General features: G+C 34.3%; 4 protein-coding genes across 5 annotated transcripts; 3 read left to right on the forward strand and 1 right to left on the reverse strand.

The window, feature by feature from the left end:
• The first annotated feature begins 1,808 nt into the window (after nucleotides 1–1,808).
• Nucleotides 1,809–6,840, forward strand: LOC145632549 (flavin-containing monooxygenase FMO GS-OX-like 5). The gene is made up of 8 exons (XM_081684916.1): nucleotides 1,809–2,088; nucleotides 3,345–3,611; nucleotides 4,226–4,296; nucleotides 4,568–4,729; nucleotides 4,867–4,949; nucleotides 5,334–5,469; nucleotides 5,566–5,739; nucleotides 6,595–6,840. The coding sequence occupies exons 1-8, from the start codon at nucleotides 1,809–1,811 to the stop codon at nucleotides 6,838–6,840; spliced, it is 1,419 nt and encodes a 472-aa protein (XP_081541042.1).
• Nucleotides 6,841–10,332: 3,492 nt separating this feature from the next.
• On the forward strand, nucleotides 10,333–15,728 carry LOC145630363 (flavin-containing monooxygenase FMO GS-OX5-like). The gene is made up of 8 exons (XM_081682624.1): nucleotides 10,333–10,754; nucleotides 12,500–12,766; nucleotides 13,283–13,353; nucleotides 13,540–13,701; nucleotides 13,835–13,917; nucleotides 14,048–14,183; nucleotides 14,288–14,461; nucleotides 15,310–15,728. The coding sequence occupies exons 1-8, from the start codon at nucleotides 10,475–10,477 to the stop codon at nucleotides 15,538–15,540; spliced, it is 1,404 nt and encodes a 467-aa protein (XP_081538750.1). The 5' UTR covers nucleotides 10,333–10,474; the 3' UTR covers nucleotides 15,541–15,728.
• Nucleotides 15,729–18,634: 2,906 nt separating this feature from the next.
• On the forward strand, nucleotides 18,635–22,025 carry LOC145630364 (calcium-dependent protein kinase 24-like). The gene is made up of 8 exons (XM_081682625.1): nucleotides 18,635–19,490; nucleotides 19,785–19,908; nucleotides 20,088–20,231; nucleotides 20,406–20,558; nucleotides 20,707–20,822; nucleotides 21,067–21,234; nucleotides 21,354–21,593; nucleotides 21,685–22,025. The coding sequence occupies exons 1-8, from the start codon at nucleotides 18,951–18,953 to the stop codon at nucleotides 21,823–21,825; spliced, it is 1,626 nt and encodes a 541-aa protein (XP_081538751.1). The 5' UTR covers nucleotides 18,635–18,950; the 3' UTR covers nucleotides 21,826–22,025.
• Nucleotides 22,026–23,394: 1,369 nt separating this feature from the next.
• Nucleotides 23,395–26,948, reverse strand: LOC145630366 (uncharacterized). 2 transcript variants are annotated; one of them, XM_081682626.1, is made up of 2 exons: nucleotides 26,825–26,948; nucleotides 23,395–25,445 (listed from the first exon to the last, which is right to left on the reverse strand). In XM_081682626.1, the coding sequence occupies exon 2, from the start codon at nucleotides 25,303–25,305 to the stop codon at nucleotides 23,563–23,565; it is 1,743 nt and encodes a 580-aa protein (XP_081538752.1). In that variant the 5' UTR covers nucleotides 25,306–25,445; nucleotides 26,825–26,948; the 3' UTR covers nucleotides 23,395–23,562. The 2 variants fall into 2 exon arrangements, with proteins under 2 accessions (XP_081538752.1, XP_081538753.1); XM_081682627.1 differs by having other exon boundaries at nucleotides 23,395–25,475; nucleotides 26,825–26,930.
• Between the last annotated feature and the right edge of the window lie 848 nt (nucleotides 26,949–27,796).

The raw sequence follows: 27,796 nt of genomic DNA on the forward strand, positions 1-27,796 counted from the left end.
TGAATTTGTTTTAAAATAAATTTGATAAATATCAACTTTTTTTTTTAAGAATTTTTACTCAAATCATATTGTATATATGTTGTCAAAAATGTGCATTGAAGACCGTGAAAGTCAAGCTGTAACAATAATAAAGGGACGGAGGGAGTAACAATTTTTTAAAATAGGGATTAACTCTTTTTTAAGGAGAGGGACTAACATTTTATATTGTAAAAATAGGAAAAAAAAAAAAAAAAAAAAGGTCATAGTTATGGTAAAAGTCAAATCGCATCAATTATTGTTAAAAGGAGGGACCGAGGACTATGTCTGTGATTTGACAATTGACTTGCCATAATAACACTTTCTTTATTATTATTTAATCACGATGTTAAAAATTTCACACTTGTCAATGTACATTGAATAACATAAATACTTCTTCCCTTTTTTAAATATTGCACCAATTGTCTTTTAAGGAAATTTCACAAATATTGCACCATATCTATTTTAGAAAATAAAATGTTTCTATTTACTGCAAATACTTAGGGTCTGTTCTCATTGACTGAACTCAGCTGAACTGAGCTAAACTGAACTGAACCGAACTTATTAATTAGTGATTTTTAACTACGAATTAGTGATCTTTGATTATTTATTATTATACATATGTGTATATACAAATATACATATTAAAATATTTAAGAAAAATATACTATTATTATTATTTATTGATTATTATTATTAATAATTATTATTTATTGATTATTATTATTATTTAATTATCATCATCATCATCATCATCATCATTATTATTATTATTATTATTATTATTATTATTATTATTATTATTATTATTATTATTATTATTATTATTATTATTATCGTTGTAATAAGAGCTTAAAAGAATGAAATTTGGCTTTATATCATTAGCAATATCATTACACATGAGCTGAACTGAATTGAACTGAACTGAATTGAATTTCAACGTATGAGAACAAACCCTTAGTATACCCTTACTTTTAACACTTGATTCTTTAATTTAAGTTTACATCACATGGATACTTTTTATTTTTATTTTTTTTATTTTACCTCTCTCTCTCTCTCTCTCTCTCTCTCTTCCTTTTCCCTACTTCCCAAAAAAGTGTGTCTAACCCCTATGGTGCAATATTAAAAGAACGGAGGAAGTATTTTAAGTTATAATAAGTTAATAATTTGAAAGTATATTTAGAGAAGAATTTATTAAGACCTCACATCATAGGGCCTGTTCTCTTACGTTGAAATTCAGTTCAGTTCAATTCATTTCAGTTTAGTTCAGTTCAGCTCAATTCAGTTCAGTTCAGTTTAGTTCAGTTCAGCTCAGTTCAGTTCAGTTCAGTTCAGTTCAGTTCAGTTCAGCTCAGTTCAATTTAGTTCAGTTCAGTTCAGCTCCTAATTTCCTTCTGTTATAAAATATTCATTTCAATTCAGTTCAGTTCAGCTCAGTTCAGTCTTCAGTTCAGTTCAGCTCAGCTCAGCTCAGTTCAGTTCAGTTCAGTTCAGCCGAGTTCAGTCAATGAGAACAGGCCATAGTTTTGAAAGTATTTCATTATTAATATCATAACTTGTTATATTTGGTATATTAGGATATTAGGTTATATCTTTGATTTGATGTTATTGTTTGTAATCTTTTTAACATCCTTATTATTTTCATTTCTATCTTTGCTAGCATTTAATGCTCTTTTGTGACACTTTAAATATTAGTTGGCTTATTTCATGAATATAATTAAGCTTTCCAACATTATTCTTTTTCTCATAACTCTGGTATTGCAAACCATATTATTTGTCACCCTTTCCAAAAAATGATTGTCCCATTGTCAACTAAGAAAGTCGCCGTGATTGGCGCCGGAGCATCTGGGTTGGTAGCGGCGCGTGAGCTTATGAAGGAAGGTCATGATGTAGTGGTGTTCGACCGTGGTGCACAATTAGGTGGGAACTGGGTTTACTTGGACGAGGTTGAGTCTGACCCGCTTGGACTCGACCCAACTCGAAAAATAATAGATTCAAGCCTCTACGCTTCCCTCCGCACCAATACTCCTAGAGAAGCTATGGGTTTTCGTGATTTTCCCTTTGCTCCTACCGGTAATTATATGTTCTCCCATTTATTTTCTTAAATTATTGTTGTTGTCGTTGTTTGTCGTGGGAGCCCTAGTTTATGTTCTTGATAAACATATTTCATTATTAAAGGGCAAAATCATAAGATTTTGGGGTAAAAAGTTGCCCTAAAACCACAAATATTAGTAGCAATTTTAGAGTTAAATCGCTACTTGTGTTAATGGTTTTATCTATTCCCCCCTCCCCCAAAAAAAAAATATTACACTATTGTCTTGTTATCATTCACCTCTTAAGATTTATGTAGTTAAAAAACAAAATCTAACATTTATCAAGTGAAAAAATCATATATATACTCCATGTTGTTTATCAATTGCATCACTTTGACTAACATATTTGTCGATAGAGTCTAAAGTACATATTATTTGAGCACCAAAGGGGCTAGACTTGAGTCGACCCAAATAGCCCAATCTGCGACCTAAAAATTGACCCACAATTATAGACCCGAACCCGAACTTACCCGACCTGACCCAAATGTTTGACTTGAAATCGACCTGATTTGAAATGATCCGACTTAAACCCAACCCGAATGACACGTTTGTCAGGTCTAAAAGGAGCCGAGTGTAACTTCTTAGAATTTTTTTCTTATATATATATAATTATACGTACATTGAAACATAAAACTAAATCCATTTATCTTTTACATAAGTTAACAATAGATTTTTAATTATAACCAATAACATCTTTGAATACATAAAAGATAGCAATGCAAGTTAATCAACCATAAGATCAAGATTCAAACACATGACCTCTTATGTGTGTGTTTTCTTTTAAACAAGTGATTAAAATAAATATAATGCTTTTAAAGAGTAAGTTAATTATGTGGTTTTGATCCTTATATGTCTAGTAATCTATTAGTCTAATTAGTCTATTTAAAAATAATTTCTATTCATAAAAAATAATCCCAATTCAGTAAAATAAGTTCAGTTCAGTAAAAATAATTCAGTTTAGTAAAAATAAGTTTAGTTCACTAAAATTCAACGACTATAAAGAAGGAGTATAAAAGAAAAAACAGTAAAAAATAATTTCAATTCAGTAAAAATAATTCCAGTTCAGTAAAAATAATTTATGTTCAACAAAAAATAATTTCAGTTTTGTAAAAATATAATTTCAGTTTAACAAAAAAAAAGGTGAAGTGAACATAGCCTTGATATACTAGTCTAAACGGTAAATTATGATTTATATGATTAGATTTAATTTGATGGTGCCTACACTTTTCTTTGTAGGCAAAGTCGACAGAGATTCACGAAGGTTTCCAGGCCATCATGAGGTGCGCAGATATTTAGAAGATTTTGCAAGCGAGTTTGGTCTGAATGAATTAATCAGTTTTCGGACAGAGGTGCGACATGTTGGGTTGGAGACCGATGGAAAGTGGATGGTGAAATACGCAAGTGTTGGCGGAGATGAGAGCACCGAAGTGGCTCAAACTTATGATGCTGTGGTTGTTTGTACCGGACATTTCACTGAACCACAAGTTGCTGATAACATTCCTGGTAATTCATTTAGGAAAAAATTTAAAAATTTACGGTAATCGTTTGAAATATGACTATCATAATTTTTTAATGATTATATAGTTTATATTATGGTAGTGTTTGGAGTAGTGTTGTTAGAGAAGGATTGAAATTGGTTTTATCTATTTTTTTTTTTATTACTTTATTGAAATTATTACCAATGTTAATGTATTTAACTACTCTTCATTTATATTCCCTTTTAAAAAAAAAAAAAAGAAAAAGAAAACTACTCTTCATTTTTATCATTTGTTCGAAGTAGTGTCGTTAGAGAATGATTATGTGGTTATCTACCATTGATACTTCTCATGTTAGCAAAATTTTAAAGTTGTGAATAACATATAAGCTAATTCATGATTCTACAATTTGCCAAGTTTAAATCACTATGAAGTATTTACACAATTTTGACACATCTATAAATATTAAAATGTGTAACATATATAACTAACCTATGTTAGTTGATGATTCTTGCTTGCTAGTTCTTAATTACTACTACTACTACTATTATTATTATTATTATTATTATTATTATTATTATTATTATTATTATTATTATTATTATTAATTAATTTATTTATTTTAATCAATACCTTTTACAGGGCTTGACCTTTGGCCAGGGAGGCAAATTCATAGCCACAACTATCGCATACCAGAACCCTACCAAGACAAGGTGTGTTCAGTTTCTATCTTTGGTCATTTTTGTATTTTGAGTTGAAATGTTCAAATTCAGAATTTGCACAGAGTGCACTGAATGTGTGTAAGATGTATGACTAGTTGTATTTCCTCCGTGTTTTAATAAGTGTTAAACTTACCAAATGCTAAATGCTATCAGTTGCTAATTAATAGGATCTTTTTATGATTTTCTTTGATTGTATAATCTTCTTTCCTTGCTTTTCTCTGCTTCGTTTTGTCTATAAATGACGTCTTCTTGCTTCCATCAGGTTGTCGTCGTGATAGGGCTTTCTTCAAGTGCTACCGATATCTCTAGGGAAATAGCTAGATCAGCCAAAGAAGTCCATGTAACAACTAGATCCAAGGCAGCAGGAAAATTGGGCAAATTTGGAAAACATGATATTTTTCACAACTTGTGGCTTCATCCTATGGTAAAACTACTCAACTAGTGGATGAGACTAATAGCCTTCTCAAAAACTTTATTTAATGCACTGTTTATTTGTTTGTTCCTAATTCTAGGATGAGTTACAAAAGTATTCTAATCTTCTTAATTGCCTTAATAATGCAGATAGAAAGAGCACATGAAGATGGCAAAGTGTCGTTTCAAGATGGGAGCACGGTCTTTGCAGACATCATTCTCCATTGCACCGGGTAATTTGATACGGAGTAAAGGAAGCTCCGGTTTATCACTTTTATAAACAAAATTCATTTATCTAATGGCAAATTCGTAAATAAATCAATAAAAATGTCCAGTCAGCATGATATTTTTGTAATTATATCAACAACTACAGGTCTCGTATTTATTAAAAAGTTGATTTATTTATAGTTTTGCTACTATATAAACAAAATTTGTTTATCAAGCTGATAAACTTGTATTTTTACATAAACTAGAGAATGGTTGAATTTAGATAATTGTAGATGAATTCAGACTCATGCACCCCTTACACTAGATGAAGTTTGTACAACTACATTTTATTTAATAAAATGTTGTATAAAATTGAATCCAAAAATACTAATGGACTGATTCATTATTAGGTATAAGCAACATTTCCCTTTTCTTGACACCAATGGTGTTGTTAGTGTTGATGATAATCGTGTTGGGCCGCTTTACAAGCATGTGTTTCCTCCTTCATTAGCCCCTGGGATATCCTTCATTGGTGTGCCATCATTGGTAAGATTTCTTTCGAAATTATACTTTTCATATGTTATCATCACTAGATATAGATACCTAAATAAAATGACGGAGTATTTTCAATTTTCATGCTAGATTCTCTCGTTCTTCGTTTATGAACTTCAAAGTAAGTGGGTAGCAGGCGTTTTATCTGGGCGTATATCACTTCCCTCGGAAGAAAAGATGATGGAGGATGTTGAAGCCTTCTATTCAAAATTGGATGCTAAGGGTGTTCCAAAGCGCTACACTCATAAGATCCATGATGTTAAGGTAACGTAATTAAGTTTATTACTTGAGCTAAATGATTTAGGGTCTGTTCTCTTCACCTAAATTTCAGTTCAGTTCAGCTCCAATCAGTTCAGTTCAATTCAGCTCATAATTTCCTTCTTTCATAAAATATTCATTTAAGTTCAGTTAGTTCAGCTCCAATCAGTTCAGTTCATTTCAGCTCAGTAAATCATAACAGACCCTTAGATTGATAATTAATAATTTCATGTACTCAACAACTAAGGGCCTGTTCATATTTACTTATTTTCAGTTCAGTTCAGTTCAGCTCCAATCAGTTCACTTCAGTTCAGTTCAGTTCAGCTCCAATCAGTTCAGTTCAGTTCAACTCTTAATTTCCCTCTCATAAAATATTTATTTCAGCTTAGTTCAGTTCAGTTCAGTTCAGTTCAGTTCAGTTCAGCTCCAATCAGTTCAGTTCAGTTCAGCTCAGTTCAGTAAATATGAACAGACCCTAAGAAATTGTGAAGGAATTTGGATCCTCTCTACTCTTTGCTCCTTTCATTTAACATGGATGGAATGACAACGATTATGATGAAGTTATAATTCATGAACTCCTTCAGATCAATTGTGATAACTTTGTGTTAAAACAACTTGTTATAAAATACTACCTCCGTTTGCAGGTTATGTGCAACGATTAGACATTTTCCCTCTTTGCTCCTTTCATTTAACATAAAGCAGAGAGGGAAAATGTCTAATCGTTGCACATAACCTGTAACGGAGGAAGTAATTAAAGATAACCTTTAATGTCTAGTTTTTATAATTGTCATCGAGTTTATGAAATGAAGGAAAGATATATGGACCAATTGACTTCAATAAAATGTTTGGATTTTCATGCAGCAACTCTCTTGGTCACTGGAATACGAGGATTGGCTTGCTGCACAATGTGGCTGCCCTCTCGCCGAGGAATGGAGGAAGGCTATATTTTTGGGGAGATTAGTCCATGCGCACAAGGAACCAGAGACTTATCGCGATGAATGGGATGATGACGACTTGGTCTTGCAAGCTTATGAAGATTTTATGCAGTACTTGAATGCTGAAGGTAGGGCTGCGCTTGCTGCATGCGCCTCCACACCAAGAGTTTAAACTCTCTATCTTATTGATGAAAGGTTTTTTACTTGGGAGTTTTTTCGTTTGTGTTTGAGAACTTTTTAAGTAAGAAACTATTTGGAATTGTAAGACAAAACTTTTCATTTGAGAGCTTTATTGGTTCTCAATGGTTCTCTCTTTCAATTCCTTTTCAAAATTATTGTTTGAATATGAACTTTCATTGCAAAAGAAATGGGTAAATATAAATTAATCTATGGGATACATAAAATTTGTTTATCACATGACAATTTTGTAAATAAATTAACAACTTTTTCAATAAAAGTGGGTCCCACAGTGTTGATGACTAGATAAAGTTGTTGATTTATTTACCAAAATGTCATGTGATAAATAAATTTTGTTTATCCCAAATATTAATTGGAGCCTTTTCGAAAGAAACCCCAAGGGAGACCAAAAGTCAATAAAAAAAGGCAACATTGGAGGGGGAGGGGGAGGGGGGCGGGGGGGACCAAAAGGAGACCTGTGGCTCTCAAATTTGGCGTGAATCAGACAAAAAGCTAGGTCAATTGGGGTTTTTATTAACTGTGCTAAATTGAAAATCAATTATAATTATAATAGTGTTTATTAGAATGTGATGACGAATTTTGAGTTAATATCCCCAAATGTGTCACCATAAAAAAATCCCTTACTTCTTTTTAAAATTCTAAAGTACTTCGTATTAAATAACAATACATAACTTTTTTCTCGATTGCATTTGAGTATTGAAGCATAAAGAATGATTTTCGAAACCCATAAAGTTTACTTACTCTGTATTAAAGTAAAGAATATGGTCGAAGAGTAATACGGAGTACTCCGTAACAATTAAATAAGTGAGGTACATGTAAAGAGAGATACATTATACAATACATAAAAAACGACCGATTCAAAAAAGCTAAATTGCTATTAGCCGACATAAAAATACTCAAGCTGACATTATTAATGACCATGTTACCCTTACTTTCAAATGCTATTACACTACCACTAGTCCACCACCACTAATACCCCGGCCATCGTCACCACCGCCACATTTTGACTAATTAATGAATGCATAGAGTTATGCAAAATTAAACCAAATTAAGGACCCATATTAGATGCAAAATTGTTAATTTTGACTAATTATGAAAAATCGAATTAGATGCAAAACATTAATTTTGACTAATTGACTAAATATTTTTGAAATATTAAAAAAATGAATTTTAAAAATAGAAAAAAAAAAACTATATCGTGGACATCTGAAGGAGATGTCTCTTACGTGGTAGGGACATCTTCGACAAATGTCTTTACCAACAGAAGATCATCTACAACAGATGTTCTCCACGTCCACCACGTGGAGACATCTGAACAATACAAAAAAAATCTCTTTTCGTAGCGATTGTACATTCGCTACAATATGCAAGTATGTTTGTGAAATAATTAAGGATGTCGTATCATTTTTACAATCGCCATGGTTTTCCCATATAAAATCGATACGGAAAACATAATAATACATATCCACACTATTTTTACACATTTATATAATTTTGAGAAATCGTATCATTTACAATCGCCACTAAATCCTAAAAATCGATACGAAAAGCCTTTTCAACACTAGATATATAAATATTGTTTGACAAAGAATACATAAAATATGTCATAGCTTATTGGTAAAACATTTAATATAAGAGTTTAAGGTTGATTGCATGTTCGAATCTTGTAAAGATCATACACATTTTTTTTTTATTTTTTTATTTATTTTTTTTTTTTAAAGAAAATGAGTTAAACATTTATAGCGATTGTAATCGCTACAATAATCACCATGATTGGATGTAGTTTTTCGTATCGATTATTGAGGTCAACCCCAGCGATATTGAAAACTACTACTAAAGGCTAAGGCAACGGGGGATATTGTATCGAATGACCATTCGTTGGGAAAGCTTTTTGTTGCAATTACAATCGATACTAAAGGTTAAAATAATCGCTATGCAAAGGTTATTTTCTTGTAGTGGAAGGAGATGTCTCTAACGTGGTACAGACATCTCTGACAGATGTCTCCACTGTTGAAGGGACATCTTCGACAAATGTCTCCACCCCGTTGAGGACATCTCTGGTACATGTCTCCGCCGTGGGAGGGACATCTCCGATAGATGTCTCAACCATGTTGAGGACATCTCCGACAAACGTTTGTAACCGACAAAAAATAAAAAAAAAACTTACTGGCGCTTTCCCCTGAAGTTGTTTCCCTTGACAAGGCTGGTTCGCGCTCGCCCTGGTCGACGGAGATCGGTCGGTGTTGTGTGGTGGGCTACTGTCGTCAGGTTGTGATGGTGCTATTGGTGGTGGTAGTGTTGTAGGCGGTGGTGGCTAGGGATGGAAATAGATCGGGTTCGGGGCGGGTGGACCATCACCCACCTCCATCCACCCCACCCGATCCATCCACCACCTGCTATAACATCCACCCATCACCCTCGGGTGAAACGGATGGTTCGGGGCAAGTGACAATCGGATGTAAAATATGAGCATTTAAAATGAATAAAAAAATTACATAAGGTGTTGAAGGACGAACCGATGAATCATACCCAGATTCATTACCATCCAAAACATCATTTCATATGCCTAAATTAGCAGCAAATTCACACCAACAATTAATTAAAAAAAGTAGCAAATTCAAATATACATATCAACCTTAAACACAAGCAACAAATTCGTGAAAATAACCTTAAAATAAGCATAAAATCGAATTAATTTCGTGAAAAATAGGGCAACAACTTTGTGAAGAAAAAGGTAGCAAATTCGTGAAAAAAAAGGCGGCGTTTTCCTTGCTGAAGTTGCTACTACTGCGTTGCTATATATGGTGCCACCGTGAGGCAGAGTCGCAGAGAGAGGGAAGAGAAAGAGGCAAAGAGCGGTGGTGGTTTTTTTTTTTTTGAACCTTAGGGTTTAGGAATTACAAATATTGAATAAGGAGTAGGGACATTAGCTTTAGTTGAGCCTGGGCCGCCTGGCCCAATATAAAAATTCCGAAATTTAAATGAAATATTCGGGTGATGGATCGGGTTAACATGTCGGGTGATGGGTGGAAATTTTCCGCCCGAATTTGATTCGCCACCCACATCCGTTAACCCATCACCCACCTATCATCCATTTAAACCGGGTTCTTCACCCATCTAATAAGATGAGTGGAGCGGGCGAGCAGATGTTCCACTGGATATTTCTATCTTTAGTGGTGGCTTGGTGAAGAGTGAAGAAGATGGTAGTGTAAGACGTAGATTGAATTAGAGGGAAGAGATTATTTTATAAGGGTATGTTGGATATTTATAACGTCGTCTTAAATATTTTACTTCCTCCGTTCTTTTATTATTGCACCACTTGTCTTTTTAGGAAGTTTTACAAATATTGCAACATTTCCTTTTTAGGAAAAAAAATTATTTGTGTTCACACTATAAATACCCAACATACCCTTGGTTTTTCGCACTTACTTTTTTACGGGGAGTTCAAAATTGACCCACCTTGAATCAAATCATTACATCAGTTGTGGTTGAAACTTCTTCGCCATTAAAGAAAAACAACTAGTTCCGTACCCCATAACACGTTGCTTTTAAAAAAATGCTTAAGTTTACACAAATCACGTCACATTATTTGTACAAAATTTCCCAAAATGCCCCTCCCGTCAACACCCAAGAAAGTGGCCGTGATCGGCGCCGGAGCAGCCGGCTTAGTGGCGGCGCGTGAGCTGAAAAAGGAAGGTCACAATGTAGAGGTGTTCGAGCGTAATACTCGGTTGGGTGGGTGCTGGGTTTACTCACCCGAGGTAGAGTCTGACCCGCTTGGACTCGACCCGACCCGGAAAATCGTTGAGTCAAGCTTGTACGCTTCTCTTCGCACTAATCTTCCTAGAGAAGTAATGGGTTTTCGTGATTTTCCCTTTATTCCTACTGGTAATCATCTAATTATCAACTTTTAATTTCTCATGTTTTTGTTGTTATTTCTGTAATTAACAGTTAATTACATTAGACTAGAGTATCCTCTAATTTATGTTTTTGTTGTTATTTCTGTAATTAACAGTTAATTACATTAGACTAGAGTATCATCTAATTTGGTTTTGGTGGAACTGAACATTCTAGATTGTTTTTATTCAGTATTTAATTAGTTTTGGAGTTGGAAAACATGGACAAGTTGATCTCTTTTATCAACTTGCAAAGCAAATTTGGATTGTTTGATTGTATGTACTTTCTTCGTATCAAATTAGTTGACACATTTTGACTTTTAACACTAGTCATACTCTATGAACACTGCAAAAATAGATAGATAGATAGATAAAACGGCAAGTCTTAGAGGTTTTAATCTGTGAACTGTGCAAAATTACACCATTTAATTAGTTGCCACTTCAGAAAGATAATTTTGTATTTTCTCAAATTGTATGCTTGTTGATCGGATATTTAATCATTTCGACCATATGTATGTTTCAATATAATTACAAAATTGCCTCTTGATTACTTGAAATGTGAGTTTTGTAATTTAGGAAGATTAACTTGTCTTTTTTCGAGTTTTTACAATGGAATTTGAAAGTAGCAATGGTGTTTGGTGGAGTTAGGAACAAAACATTGTTGGTTTGGTTGTTTAATCAGGTTTCTTGGAGCATATTTATGGTGAATTTGGAGTCTTGGAGAGATGGTAAATCTATGCTCTAAAGAATTGGATTAGGTTGTTGTAGTTCTGGTATAGTTTAGTACTTTAAGTCTTTAACTGTCAACGAATGCAAAGATATATACGAAATAAGATGTTAGTTGTTGTATGTGCTACCTCTATTCATGGTCATTTGAAGTTGATCATTTTCCCTGTTCCAAAAGTTGAATCGGGGAGAAATTAAGGATAGAGAGATGGGAGGTATGGAGTAGCATTTCTATTGTTTTGTTTGATTAATTATTTTGTTAGCTATTATAGATTTATAGAAGAAATCAAGAAATGAATCAAATGAAAACAATCCTACCCCTTGAAGTTTCAGTATTTGTCATTTATCCCTATGCTTAGTCGACATTTATACTTTGTTCGGATAATCGGATTAGAGAAAATGGAGTGAGGGGGTGGGGTGGGAGGGGAAAGGAACAAGCTCAGTTTTTCTTGGCATTTTCCCTCAGTCTTTAATAAAAATCGTTATGGTCCCTCCAAAAATAGATTAGGGGTTGGTGGAAGGAAGGGGAGGGAGGAGAGTTTCCTACACTCTAACAAACACCGTCTCTCCAAAATTGGAGGGAAAATGGAGCTTCACCTTCCCCTCCTATTCTTTTCCCTTATATTTTGCTATTCAAACAAAGTGTAAGTTCTGTTAACTAAACATTTAACTATAAAAATTAGTTTATCAACCTTTATGGGAATTGCTAGCTTTTATAGTCTGGAATGGGATTTTTAAATATGGGACATGAATCTTGCATTGTGTATTTGTGTATCATTTGTATGGGTCGGCCCCTAGGAGATGACGCTTCTTGTTGCTGTTGACTTTAGGTGCAAAACTTATGTGAATTCAGCAGGAACTTTAGAGTTCTGGAAGGAAACTAATGTATTACGTGATGGAAAGTATGAACACAGCCTTTATGACATGTATTTAGATTAGTATTTCTTAGGCTCTGTGATTGATTTTCTGGACTAGAATTTCTGGTAATGGTGCATACCTTTTTCTTTACAGGCAAAGTTGACAGAGATTCACGAAGGTTTCCAGGTCATCAGGAGGTGCTGAGATACTTGGAAGATTTTGCTTTTCAGTTTGGACTGAATGAATTAATACGTTACCAAACAGAGGTGAGGCATGTTGAATTGGAGACGGATGGAAAGTGGATGGTGAAATATAGGAGTGTTGGTGGAAATGAGGGCAGTGATGTGGCCAAAACTTACGATGCTGTGGTTGTCTGCAATGGACATTACACTGAACCACGAGTTGCTGATAATATTCCTGGTAATTAATTTGTATTCTTATAACTGTTTCGTTCTAAATTTTTGAAAGAAAGATTGATAATCACTTAATCTGATCTTTATTGCTGTGTTGTTTATGAGGGATGGGAGATGATAATCACATAACTCTTATTGTTAATAGTGTTATATCACTTGATGTGTAAGTGTGTAACATATTATAAGCATGGAGTCTTGAAACCACCTGAAAACAGAATGGTTTATGAACTTTCTTTCACTAGTATCATTAAGTGGCCCATCTTTTTAAAACATTGCATGGTCATGAGTAGTATTTTTAGAGATTGATTATATGGCTATCTGCCATTGATTTTTCTTATGCTTACAAATTTTTAAAATTATGAATAACATACAAGCTAAGCTTTCTTCTTTTTGTCTGACAAGATAGATCCAATTTTCACACAATTTTACCCGTTCTTGAATGTTATATTTTGTTACTTGCTCCTATGTTGAGTGATGATGCATGTTAGTTCTTGATAGATTTTTCTTTGATGCCTTTTTACAGGCATTGACCTTTGGCCTGGGAGGCAAATTCATAGCCACAATTACCGTACTCCAGAACCCTATCAAGACCAGGTGTGTTTTTTGACTCGATCATATTCAGAATTTTAGATGCCCAGATGCACTCAATTCTATGAACTGCCCAAGGGAAGTTTTCATGGTTATCTTTGAATTGCATAATCTACTTTTCTTATTTTTCTCTGTTGTGTTTGTCCAGACATAACTGTTCTCCTTTTTTCAATGTCTTGTTGCTTCCACCAGGTTGTAGTTCTGATTGGGCTTTCTGCTAGTGCTATAGATATCTGTAGGGATATTGCTGTATCAGCCAAAGAAGTTCATGTAGCAAGTAGGTCTGAAGCAGCAGGAATATTGCACAAATTTGGAAAGCATCCTGTTTATGACAACTTGTGGTTCCATCCAATGGTAAAACTACTCAACGATAGGAAGAAACTGATAGCCGGCCTTCATGAGAAGTTATTTAAAATCATTGTTCATTTGCTTGATCTTTATTCTAGGATAGAGTTAAAATGGCATTCTTCTTCCATAAATAATGCAGATAGAAAAAGCTCATGAAGATGGTAGAGTATCGTTTCAGGATGGGAGTGTGGTCCTTGCAGATGTCATTCTCCATTGCACCGGGTATTTTGACTAAAATTATCTATAGATAGATGCAAATGAATTACATTTGCATGATTTCAAATTATATGAACAAAATGCTGTAAAAAATAGAACCATTATTACTTATGAACTGATGCATCATTTTTTTCAGGTACAAGCAACATTTTCCTTTTCTTCACACCAATGGTGCCGTAAATGTTGATGATAATCGTGTGGGGCCGTTGTACAAGCATGTGTTTCCTCCTGCATTAGCCCCAGGAATCTCTTTTATTGGTTTGCCATTATTGGTAAATATAATTTGGTGTTATACTTTCTTCTATCTAGAGGGGAGATAATTTTCATCAATAGATAGCCAAAGAAATTGACTAAGCCTTCTCAAATTTCATGCTAGGTTCTCCCGTTCTTCCTTTTCGAACTTCAAAGTAAGTGGGTAGCAGGCGTTTTATCAGGGCGGATATCACTTCCATCCAAAGAAAAGATGATGGAAGATGTGGAAGCCCTCTACTCAGAATTGGAAGCTAAGGGAGTTCCAAAGCGTCACACACATAGGATCCACGACGCTAAGGTAACTTTAGAAGAATGATTTACTTCTAAACTCTTTGCTTCTTGGTGCATGTTTAACATGGATTAGCTCATGTGAGTTATGTAACTAACATGAGAGCTTAGCACACAATTGTGTGTCAGGCTATATCAGCTTCATGCTAGAAACATTTTTACAGGGGTGTAGATTTGATTTGTAAAAAATGGGACAATATCTTTATCATGGCTGGATCGGCCCTGATTATGATTTTTAAATTCAAGAACTCTTTCTACCGTGCTAATTCTTTGTTAGACGAAGTTGGTACAGAATAGTTAGAACTTGTACTCTTTATCTGAAACAAGGAGATTTACTGATCTAGTATGATTTTAATAAAGTCTGATCTGAATTTTTATTATCTGATCTGGTCTCATCTGACTTTAACTAAACTTTGACCGCATTTAATACTAATCTATATATAAAAATATCATCAAAATGAATCTTGTTAGATTCGTCTCATTATGAACTTTTCAAATATGCAATTTTCATAATTTTTTCAATACACAATTAACGATATCTAGCAATAAGTAAAAATTAAAGTTCTTATCTGATTTGATCTAAATGTTTCTGGTCTAGTCTGATCTGAATTTATTAAGAAAAAAGTAATAAGTATCTCAAACAAGTTGAAGAGAACAAGTCCTTAATTAGAATGTTGATAAGCGGCTATATTTATTACTTACTGACAAGCTAGATTTTGATGTGTAATTTGCATAATATCGTTACCTTAGGAGTGATTTAAAATGGAGGATATATGAAAATCTCTAGGAGTCCAGGAATGGATTATTCCACACAGAAATTTTTGTTGAAATTGACTTTGATGTTGGAATTTTACACAGCGGCTCTTTGCGCCATTTGAACACGAGGATTGGCTAGCTGCTGAATGTGGTTGCCCTCCCGCTGAGGAATGGAGGAAGGGGATGTTTTATGGGACTTTCGTCCGCTTGATAAAACAAACAGAGACTTATCGTGATGAATGGGATGATGAAGACTTGGTTCTGCAAGCGTATGAAGATTTTATGCAATACTTATCGGCTGAAGGCAGAGCTGCAATAATTGCTGCACTATGATTTAAAACTCTGTTTCATTGATGAAGAATTGTATTCATTGTCTAATACTGCTGGTTTAGATTGCAAACACCAAGCACCCAATAAAGAATTACTACTACAATAAGAGAATGTAAACATGGTTGCAAGCTTGCACGAGATTAGCAACCATGGATATTTTGGTCTTGGTAAGACGATTTAATAAATAAATAATGGGTTTTTTCTACGTAGTAACCCTGTGTTTTTCACTATTTCAAGTCATACCCCTTATTTTGTTATGCCCTTGTGGTTTTGTTTTCCAACTAAGGTGCATCCTTTTTTCAAGTCAAAGAGCAGAAAAGCTAAAGTGAAATTTTAAAAGCCAAAATTCTGTAATTGATAAGTTGTGTAATATGGTTGAAATACATTAAGATATGTCCAACATCATTGATTTGATCATTTAACAGGAGAAAATTATGCAAGGAAGAGAACAAGATACCAGTGATAGAGAGTAATTTTTTAAATACCAAAACTTTTTTTTCTTTAAAATAAAGTGTCCAACCCTAAGGACAATGGTGTTAAAGTAGGATATGGTAATTAAAAGTCCAAGTGTCCAAATATATAAAATAAAAATTAGACACGTTTATATACGTATCCAACATTGTACCACGTATGTTAATGTGTGATGTGCGTGCATTATTGGCATGACAATTGAATGGTGTGTCCGTGCTTGGTAAGTTTATAAGACCAAATCGTGTGGCGCATACTTGCCTATTTATCGCCAACGGTGCAAGCGTTAGTTGGGAACGTGATTGGGGAGCACATAGCAATACAGATGACATATGACTTAAATTATGAGGGAAAACTCTTTCCTATTGGCGATGGAAACGGAACATGTAGGTTTTTGGGTTCAGTGACGGTCGAGCTAGTCAAAGCAGACACAAGCAGGTTTGAATCACCGAGTTTCTTGTAATATCTAAAAAGATAAGATGATTTAATACATGCAGCGACACAATTTCAAAATATATACCCACAAGGCCACAAGGGCCACAACAACACATAAACATATAAGCAAGAGGCAACACTGAGTAGGGAGCAAGTAATTTTTGTCCAATGATGGCTCTAAGGAGGCACCATGCGCGTGATACGCTTCACATATATGATATATGCACCCTTTTACCTCTAGGTCCTTCTTTAATGCCACTTCTCTTCATTGCCACTAATATATTACTAAAGAATCATATTCTCAATTTGAAGAGGCAATTTCACTACTTAATAATCGGCAAATATAAGTTTATCTGTCACATAAACAAATTTTTGTTAATCTGGTGGCATTTGTGTAAATATATTAAAAAAAAAAGTGTGGCCATTTATTCAGTACCTTTGGTGAGGTGTCTAATTATTGTTTACAACTTGCATTTAGAAAATTACATATATGCCCTTCAACTAGAATATAAAAAGACGCATGTACCTCTCCACACACAAATTTTGTTTATTTGTAGAATTAATTGGGCACAGCTCCTTAATAATCATTCATTTGATAAAATACTATGTAGTAATATATAATCATTCATTTGAATCTATGATACCCAAAATTTGTGTGCGGCCCAATTTTAGTATAATTATATGTATCATATCATATGATTAACAAATATTATTTGATGTGCACACGAATACAATATTTTAGACCATAAAAATTAAAAATAATTGAATCCCAATTGGTCCACCACTACACCACATGTGCTTCCCTATCTTCTAATTTATCAAATCCATTGAACTTGATAAAATACAACAAATTAACAATTTTCTAGAATTAATTCATGCATTTTCAAGGTACATTGAATTCACCTTTCTATCATTTTACTATAAATTATGGTGACAATTTTCTCTAACTAAATCATCATCATCTTTCTCTCTCTACCCCATTTCTCTCTCTGAAAAATTAAAAGAAAATAAAAGAAGTTAGCTAGCAATATAATGGCATCAGAAGAAGTATGTTTGTGTATTGCAATATCAATAATGGGTTTTATTTATTTGATGTTTCAAATGTTGGAATATCAATGGAGTTATTACTCTGTTGCTTTCTTGCTTCATGACTCCTGTAGTTTCCCACCTATTTTTTGTCCTCCTACATGGGCTCACTTTTTCGTGCCCGTCAATTTTACAACAATCGATCGTGAAAAAGATGTTAACGTGTTATGTAGTCGTAAGGATGAACGACTAGGACAACAACAACAACAACAATACATCGCGAATCTGGCTATGAGATAGCTAGGGTTTGAATTATTAGTACGCCGAGATATTTAAAATTTCCTCTCGTGAGAAGAGGTTCTTTTGAATTGATATGTACTCGTTGTTATATGTATTAAGTCTACTTAGGTGTGATTGGTAGTATTAGTCTTTTTGTTGTACAATAGATATATTGGTCATAAGCTAAGGTAATGCATGTGACTAATTGGATCTGATGTATGTAGGAATCAAATTTTAGTAGATTTTGCTACATTACAACAACTATGTAATTGTATGTTGTTATTATGATATTAGTACATTGTATGATTATCCTATTGATACTTTACACGTACAACTATTAAAATTTGTATTGATTGAATAGCCATAACATATTTGTAGGGACAAATCATGCATGCTAAAATATAAACTATTCATGTCCAATACAACGTGCCTTACATGCTTATTGTTACAAATACACAACTTTATTAATTAATATCTTTAATTATTTACCTCAAAGTGATACAAATTATTAACAAATAAAATTATGCAAATATACATTAAAATAAAATGATCATCTTCGTTTTCATGCATAAGCAAAAAATTGATCAAATTGGATTTTGTATGTGTACAAAAATTCAAAATAAATAATGTAAATGATTTGATAATAATATGTTGGAATCACAAAATGATGAAAGGAAGGCGGATTGAAGAAAACTTATTTTTAACAAAAAGAGTCACTAAAGAGGGTATTAAAACGAGTCAAATAAACTTAACAAATATAAAGTGGACAACTATTGTGAGACAAAGTCACAAACAAAAAGATGAGTATGTAACAGCTTTCAAAAAACCAATGTAAAACAACAAAATTCATCATAAAACACCTAACAACATGTAACCAAATTATTGTTAATAACACAAAAATGTCTAAATTCAAACAATTTCCCTAAGAAAAAGGAAGGCTTACAACTTCATATAGATGTCACCAACCATTTACATAAAAAGATATCCTCTCATTTTCTCCTCCATTTTTTTTTCTTTTTTTTTTCCTCCTCTTTTTCTTTAATTTCCTTTTCAATTTTATAACCATCACAAAATTTAATTTCTCCATTTTTTCTTCCTCTTTGTCTTCCTTTTAACCTAAATCTATTTCCTCCTTCAAAAAGACCTTCAAAAACAAAAGAAAAAAAAAAAAAGGTCTTTAAAATTATAGTCAACCTTCCCTTAAAATGGGAGGTTGCATATCAACATTCCCCCCTAATGGATCAAGACACCTTAGGAGAAAAGGCGGTGTCAAGAATGGCTCGAAGAGATCCCGGGGCTTACCGGAGGATGTGCCCGGGAGGAAATCAAGGTCATCAGCCGCCAACTCGAGGCTGATCACCGTGTTAGGAGACTCATGCATAGGGAACAACATAAAACAAAAGTACGCGTTTGGGAAGGAGTTAGGAAGGGGGGAGTTTGGGGTGACCTACCTATGTACGGAGCTTGATACCGGGGAGAACTACGCTTGCAAAACGATATCGAAGAGCAAGCTTAGGACGGAGGTTGACATCGAGGATGTTCGAAGAGAGGTTGAGATAATGAGACATTTTCCTAAGCACCCTAATATTGTTGCCTTTAAAGAGGCTTATGAAGATAAAGAGGCTGTTTATTTGGTCATGGAATTATGTGAAGGTGGTGAGCTTTTTGATAGGATTGTTTCTAGGGGACATTATTGTGAGAGGGCTGCTTCTCAAGTTGTTAGGACTATTTTGCAAGTCCTTAAGGTAATTCGTGTGTGATGAAATACATACTACCTCTGTTCAGAAATAGTCGCATCATTTTTATTATGCACATATGATAATGTATGTTTATAATATATGCGCGTATTTGATTTTGAAAATTCAATTTTGTAAGTCGTTAAGGTCATTCGTGTGTAATGAAATGCTACCTATGTTTAGAAATAGTTGCATCATTTTTATTATGCACATATGATAATGTATGTTTATAATATATGCGCGTATTTGATTTTGAAATTAAATTTCCGAATTGTAATGAATTGTTTGTATTGTTACATGTAGGTTTGCCATGCACATGGAGTCATACACCGGGATCTTAAGCCTGAAAATTTCTTGTTTGCAAACAAAAATGAAAACGCTGCCCTTAAAGCAATTGATTTTGGGCTCTCTATTTTTTTCGAGCCAGGTAATTTTATAAGCATGAATCACAAACACGGTATATAATTTAGGAAAAATTGGCCTCATTCGAATATTGTTAAAACTATCTTCATTTGGTTTTTAAACTAAATGTTCTTATTATATACGGAGTACTTTGTATTTCTAACTTTCTATGAATTACTAAGGTATAAATGTATATGGTTTTAGGTCAGCGATTCAATGAGATTGTGGGAAGTCCATATTACATGGCACCTGAAGTTCTAAGAAGGAACTATGGGCCCGAAATCGATGTATGGAGTGCTGGTGTTATCCTTTACATACTACTTTGTGGAGTTCCTCCCTTTTGGGCAGGTGATTTTTAGCCTCGTATAGTTCGATGACATTATAAATCAATAATCATATAATAGTGCATTTAAAACTAGTGATGTGACAACTAAGTCTAGACTGATGTAATTAAAATTTAAATGATCACGAATTCTTGAGTATATATAGACTAACATGGGTTCAACTTTTATACACTTGCAGAGACTGAAGAAGGAATTGCACAAGCAATTGTAAAAGGAGTGATAGATTTTGATAGAGATCCATGGCCAAGAGTATCTCCACTAGCAAAGGATCTTGTAAAGCATATGCTTGATCAAAATCCTTATAGTCGAATGACTATCGATGAAGTCCTAGGTAAGTCTTTTCGATAGTCTGGTTGAAACGTGATTTCAACTAGTAATGTGACAATTAAATCTAGATGGATGTAGTACATCGAATTAAAAAACTTCAATAATGTATACTAAATCTTTTAATGCTTTTTTCTACACGTTTTGGAATGAAGAACACCCTTGGATGAAAAATGCCAACAACAATGCCGATGTTCCATTAGGCCATAATGTGAGAACAAGGATCAAGCAATTCTCCTTAATGAACAAATTCAAGAAGAAAGTTTTGAGAGTAAGTACTAAAAACCCTAGTTCGTACTCCTACATGTTTATGCTATCACTTCGTACAAAGAGAATCAATTACAATAAAAGTCCCGAGGTGGTAAAGGTTTAAGGTTTAGATGATAAAAAGTTTCTACACTAATTGACTCATGATCCTATGTAATTAGTGTCGTAAACCTAATCATCATCTACCTTAGGCTTAAGATACTTTGAATAGCGCGAAAGAAATATGAGTTTATTTTTGTTAAATATAGGTGGTAGCGGATACTTTACCTGATGAACAAGTAGAAAAGCTAAGAAGAACGTTTAATATGATGGACACTGACAAGAACGGAAGCTTGAGCTTCGAAGAGCTCAAACAAGGCCTTCTTAAGCTTGGACATGTTCTTCCTGATTCCGATGTTCAAATGATCCTAGATGCTGTAAGTTTTTCGTTACATAAATGTTTATCCGTAAATGTTCAAATGATCCTAGATGAAGTAAATGAGCCACTTATCAAACAAGTCGTAAAGTCTGAATGTATACTCTAATTCGTGTATAGGCGGATTTGGATGGGAATGGAACCTTAGATTGTGGAGAATTCTTAACACTATCAATCCACCTCCAAAAGATGGGTGATGACGAACATCTTCAACGCGCTTTCAAGTACTTTGACAAGGATCATAGCGGCTACATTGAGTTTGAAGAGTTAAAAGAAGAGTTGCTTTCAGATGATGCTAATGAAGGTACCAAAAACGAGCAAGTCATACGAGACATTCTTTTCGATGCAGACTTGAATAAGGTAATCTTCCTCCTCATATACACCTAAAAGTTAAACTACGAGGTATTGGCCTAGTGGCAAAGACTGAATACCTGTGTACGACATAATGCAGGATGGTCGAATAGACTACAACGAGTTTAAAGCTATGATGCACAGTGGAATGGATTGGAAGATGTGTTCTCGTCAATACTCAAAGGCCATGTTTAACAAATTGAGCACCAAGTTGTTCAATCAATCTGGCCTATTAAAATGACTTACAGATCTTGTAGTTTGTTTGTTAATTTTTGATGATCCTACATTGTATTTTTGGCCTGCTCTTCCACCATACAGGTACATATCAAAGAGGAATAGATTTATGTAGTAAGAAAATAGAGAAAATTAATCACGCATTATGGATTTCGCAAAGCTTGTACTTATCTAATCAACGTTCAGAAGACGGTCATTCAATAGCCGCTCCAGACCTTGGTATGAATTGATCAAACTCTTAACAAACCCGAAATGAAATAAAAGCATAATCCATAAACAAGGGGGGTAGCAATTTACGAACTAACATGATTAAGATAGAGATCAACATATTAGACATAATAATACGACACGTTCATCAAACAAGGTTCTATGGTAGTAGGCTATAACCCACCTGAGATAGAGTTTTAACAGTTATTTAATATTTGCAGAAAATTCACAATCGTTCTACACATTAAAACAATGGTGCTGGTGCATATACAAAGTATATATAGTGTGATATTTACCAAAAAAACGTGTATGTGCCATCATGCTGTTACTAATTCTTTTAGCAAGAGTTCGTTTTGAAAAGGGCTACCAACACATCAAGATGTTTGCCCTCAGCTATTGCTGCTCGGCTCTGAATCAAATCAAGATAAAGCGTAGGGAGGAAGATCGGATTATAAGTGTCCCTCCTGTGAATCCCTTGTTGCATTGTTTGCTGCACGGCCCTGCACCTTCTTAAACACAAGCTCTAGCAAGTCTGAAACTAATGAAGCATGCAAATTGCAGTAGCCATACAACTAAACAATTTAAATGAAATGCAGGGAATAAAATGGGAATCATGAAGTTTTTCTGCAGACTGCTGACCAACAGTCTTCATTAGACACTGCTATTCAAACCTATGTTATTGTTGACAGATAAAGATAAGTTAGATAACCCATGCCTTCTCATAATATAAGACTCGAACTGAGCGTGAGCCAGGCAGGCAGCCCATGCAAACTTAGCTCAAATCAATCCGGTTAGGGTCTGGACATAGCTAGAAAATTTTTAAAAGCATATTCAGGAGTTAGGACATGTGAGTATGTGACATTTCATCCCAAACTGAGCCCAACCAGGACCACAGAAGGATTGGACCAGGCCAAGCAGGCCAGTCCCATGTTCTGCTCTATGTAATTGTAGTATTTTGCATGATCAGGGTTCAGGGAGTTGGTAAAACTGCATACATCAATTTGGATTCATTGTTGTATTGACCAACATTTTCTCCAAAAATATAAAAATCATTACTTGAGTAGAAATTGTTAATGATGAATGCACAAGAGCAATGGCATAAATTGACTAAAATATAACATGGGTATCAAGTTGTAAAGCAACATCAATAATCAAGAAGACGAATAAGAAATACCTGGTTATGAGTCAGAAGTTGCAGTATACAAATTCTGGTGCAAATGTAGGGGCAAACACCTAAACACCTGATGAGTGAATGCATCAAATTAGCCAGTTAGGTTTCTCATAAATATGCACATCCTCAACAGATTTAATATAATCCAGCAACTGCTTATAGCTTGAGCTACACACTGACAGAGGAGAGACAGAGAAAGATCAAAATAACTACCACTATCGTATGAACATCATAATCAGTAATTATGTGCAGATTTTTACAGAACGATATATATAGTGTCACACTGTCACCATGGCCAATAGAGGCCAATTATGTTATATACTTGCTATAGTCAAGCTTTCTAGTAATATACAGAGAGATCTAATATTACATCCTTTCTGCAAACTCTACTTTGCAAGTAGTCTTGTAATGCCCTGTTTGGTTACACTTACTACAGCGAACAGCATGCTTCTCCCGGTTTATATCATTGGTACAAATTCTCTTTTTCTCGGGCCTTCCTGGAGGGCGACGGAACTTGGGTGGTCGGACAACTTGAATCTCTTCGTTTACCAGAATCTGGCCAGGTCTTTTCAATTCAATTTTCCTGGGGATAGGGTGCAATTTGGGCATATATGTCTCCCGAAAGCTCTCAACAGTAAAATACTTTACTACGAAAGCATATGGATCTTTTTTGCAAGAACGAAGTGCTGCAACTGCATGGGAACATGGGATTCCATATAGCTGCCAATACCGACATGAACAACAATGTGTTCCAATATTTACAATATCTGATCGGTCAGCTGATATGACTTCAAATTCAAATTCATCAGACTGAAGGGCTTGGTAAGAGGACGCCAAGTTAACGGCTTCTTCCAACTGTTTTTCAGCATAGGGGGCTAAAACTGATGTCCATGACTTACTCTTAGAACGTCGCTCTTCAAACATGGTTGTCAGTTTACTGTAAATCTTCTCAATCACCTGGATAACAGGCAGTTCGCATGCTTCTGTAATCCATTTATTGAATTCCTCAACATTTGAGGAAAAATGTCCATATCTTTTCCCATCAAAATACAAAAGTGCCCAACTCTGAGGAGGATACTCTTGCAACCATTTGGTTGCTTCAGTAGACATGTCCTCAATTTCTGCCAACTTTTCTTTAAAAGTAAGTATACTGGTTGCATAAGCAGCTTGCCAGAGAAGATGGACAAGTCTGGAATTTTTGAACTCCTTGCCAATACTTTCAGTCAAGTGACGCATGCAAACAGCATGAGATGAGCTAGGGAACTTTCGATTTAAAGCATCTACTATACCCTTTGATCCATCTGACAAAAACGTAAATTGTGGCATACTCTGAGTATTCATCTCTAGCGCTTTATGTAACTCTGACAAGAACCACATCCAGCTCTCATCATTATCCATATCAACAACAGCAAAAGCAAGGGGGAATAGCCCGCCATCAGCGTCAAAAGAAGTGGCTGCCAATAGGGTCCCAAGATATTTGCTCTTAAGTTGTAACCCACCAAGCCCTACTATGGGTAAGCAACCATTCAGGAACCCATAAATGGATGCATAATAAGAAACAAAGAGACGTTGAAACTGATTATCTGCACAAGCAGTATAAACCTCAGCAACAGTTCCAGGATTTGATTTTTTTATCTGATCGCAGAAGGAAGGAAGAAGGCAATATCCCTCCTCAGAAGAGCCATAAATTGCTTCAAGTCCCCGTTCCTTAGCACGCCAAGCTTGCTTGTAAGGTATTGTTATCCCATATTGTTTTTCAATGTCATGTGATATATCTTTTGGCTTGTAATTTATATTATCCCGCAGACGCTCCTCTATGAAACGCACAATCCAATCAATAGAAGCCTGATGATGCCCGTTCTGAGCATTGCAGCCACACGTATGTGTAGGTTCCAAACTTCGTATAGTGAACTTGGAGGAATTCGAAATCTTTACAGCACGGATACGCCATGGACAATCTCCAATAGAACATTTTGCAATATAACGAATTAAATCACTTTTGATTACACGTAGCTCAAAGTGCTGTGCAATAGCAGCCTCTTTAATTGCATTTCGGAAAGCCTTGACATCAGGAAACTCCTGACCAATGAAAATCTTGTGTTCTTCCATGGAATTCCTAGAAGACAAACCATGTCACAATGACAATAGGCCAGCAAGAAGATCACCTATTAGAGTAACAACTAACAAGGATACCGAAGCAGCTCCCATTTATCCATTACTGAATCAGCATTAAGACCTTCAACTTGAAACTGGAAAAAAGAGATTTGGCAGACGAGTTTCTGTAGAATTTAATAACTTTGCACATGGATAAGGCTCTCAAAGTAATAATTTTAAACTGGCAACAAAATTACAACAACAACAACAACAACCCTATACAAAATGATTCAAGATGGGTACTTGTTGAATGGAGAATTAGACACCAGTCAAAAGCTGATAAACTAAATGCAAGAGACCCACAAAACCTATTGCAGCACTCAGAAACCTAGCCTAAACTTTGGTGTTGTCCTTGAAAAAAGTATATCACAACATTGTTTGGTCCTCAATAATTGGAAGAATTGTAGCAAGTTACAACTTACAAGACACGATTTTATTACCCAAGAGATGCATTAACTCATCATAATACTCATACACTTCATATTAGCTCATATTCCCCAAGTCTAACCCTTATAATCCAAATAGAAATTGCAATTTGTACTTCATACAAGATCCAAATTCCAAATTATGAGAAATTCTACGACTTCATCAAACTGGTCCCAACTCACAATTCAAAGTACCCCCTCCTTACATTTTAACTAACAAACCCGTAGAGCACTGTTGTGTGAAGTTGAAGTCGACTCATTTTCTAAATCACTTATGAACGGTAAGTTGAAAGCCAATTCCAAATCATACTTTTTTTTCAAACTAATCATCAAAAAATCAAAATTCAACCAGCTCCTAAACAAATTAACACAATTATGCATGATCCTCAGAGAATATAAATACTGTGACAGTCAACAAGACAAACTGCTACAAAACCCATAGTACTGTACCAAGGTATGTGGACTGGCTATGTAATTTTAGGCAATTTAGACAGCAATTTAGAAGATAACAGCATTTAGAAGATTCATTCATCCCCAAATCAGACACCATAATTGATTAAAATTTAAATCAAATTTGTTATCATCATTTACATTATTTGAGCACCCAAAAATTTATTTAACCAATAGCAATGATCAAAACATGTAAGAGAGCAAATTTACTTCCATAAACACATATAATTAAGCTTAATTATCTGGAACTCAAATAGGGTCACACCCTTAAAGATTAAAACACCTATATCCAAATCTCATACCTAAATTGCAGGTAAAAAAATTATCTTTTTTGGGTAAAAATTGAATTCGGACATTTGTGGTATTCCCCAATTTCAAAATTACAAGTCTAAATCAATCACTTCCGTCGCTAAATACTATAGGAGACCCAAAAAAGAAAGACCAAATTTTATGAAAATGATTAATGCCCAATCAAATTAAAGATCCGAATTTCCAAAAACTTGAACAAAATTAGTGTTAAATAGAAGGAAAAATTAATTCGCAGAAAATGGAAGGAAAAAATGATTTGCAGAATTAAGGAAGGGAAATAAAGAACGAACCTTGAAACAGTTGAAGTTGCAGATGATGGGAAGAGCAGGCGGTTGCCCAGCGTGACAACGACGACGTAACGACACTAACGAGTGACTTGCTCTGATGGTGTTCAATTATTATTTTTATTTTTTTTATGTAAGAATGAGAGTTTGGTAATAGAGTTTAAAATTTTTCCCTAAAAAAAAAAAGTTTAAAATTAGAAATATCAATTCAAATAATTGGGTCGGATTTGGTGAGATGGGGGTGGGTTTATTTTTTGATAGGCGGGTTGGGATATTTTATTTTATTTTAATTTTAATTTTTAAGGGAAGCACAGCATATAGAAATATCCAAAATCGCCTAGTATAACTAAGGACATGTTCATATTTACTTATTTACAGTTCAGTTCAGTTCTGCTCCAATCAGTTCAGTTCAGTTCAGTTTTATGCATTTTAATTTTTCAGTTCAGTTCAGCTCCAATCAGTTCAGTTCAGTTCAGCTCCAATCAGTTCAGTTCAGTTCAGCTCCCAATTGGTCTTAGGTGCATCCTCATGCACCTAAGATAGGTGGGAAGGCCCAAAACGCGCAGCCCAAATTATTAACCCAGACAATATATCCGCGATCCGCCAAAATCAACACTACGCTCTACAAAATGAACATTTAGTTAAAAAATATGAACATGAAAAAAAATGAACATTTAATAATAAAAAATGATCACGTAAAAAAATGAACATTTAATACTTATAATGCATATGTTTCATAATCATATTAATTTTTATTTCTTAAGATATTTATGTTCATAATTAAATGCATTATATTCATAATAATATTTTATATGTTCATATATAGTTTCAAATATTCATAATGTAAATGTGTTGTTCATGAAATATTAATTAAATCTGTTTATGCATATGTTGTCTTTCTTAAATGTTTATGTTCATATTTTTTTAGGTATATGTTCACATTTTAAATGCTTATATTCACTTTAAGAAAACCAATGC

Source organism: Chenopodium album, chromosome 5 (assembly GCF_948465745.1).
Source record: "Chenopodium album chromosome 5, dcCheAlbu1.1, whole genome shotgun sequence".
NCBI classification, from domain to species: domain Eukaryota; kingdom Viridiplantae; phylum Streptophyta; class Magnoliopsida; order Caryophyllales; family Amaranthaceae; genus Chenopodium; species Chenopodium album.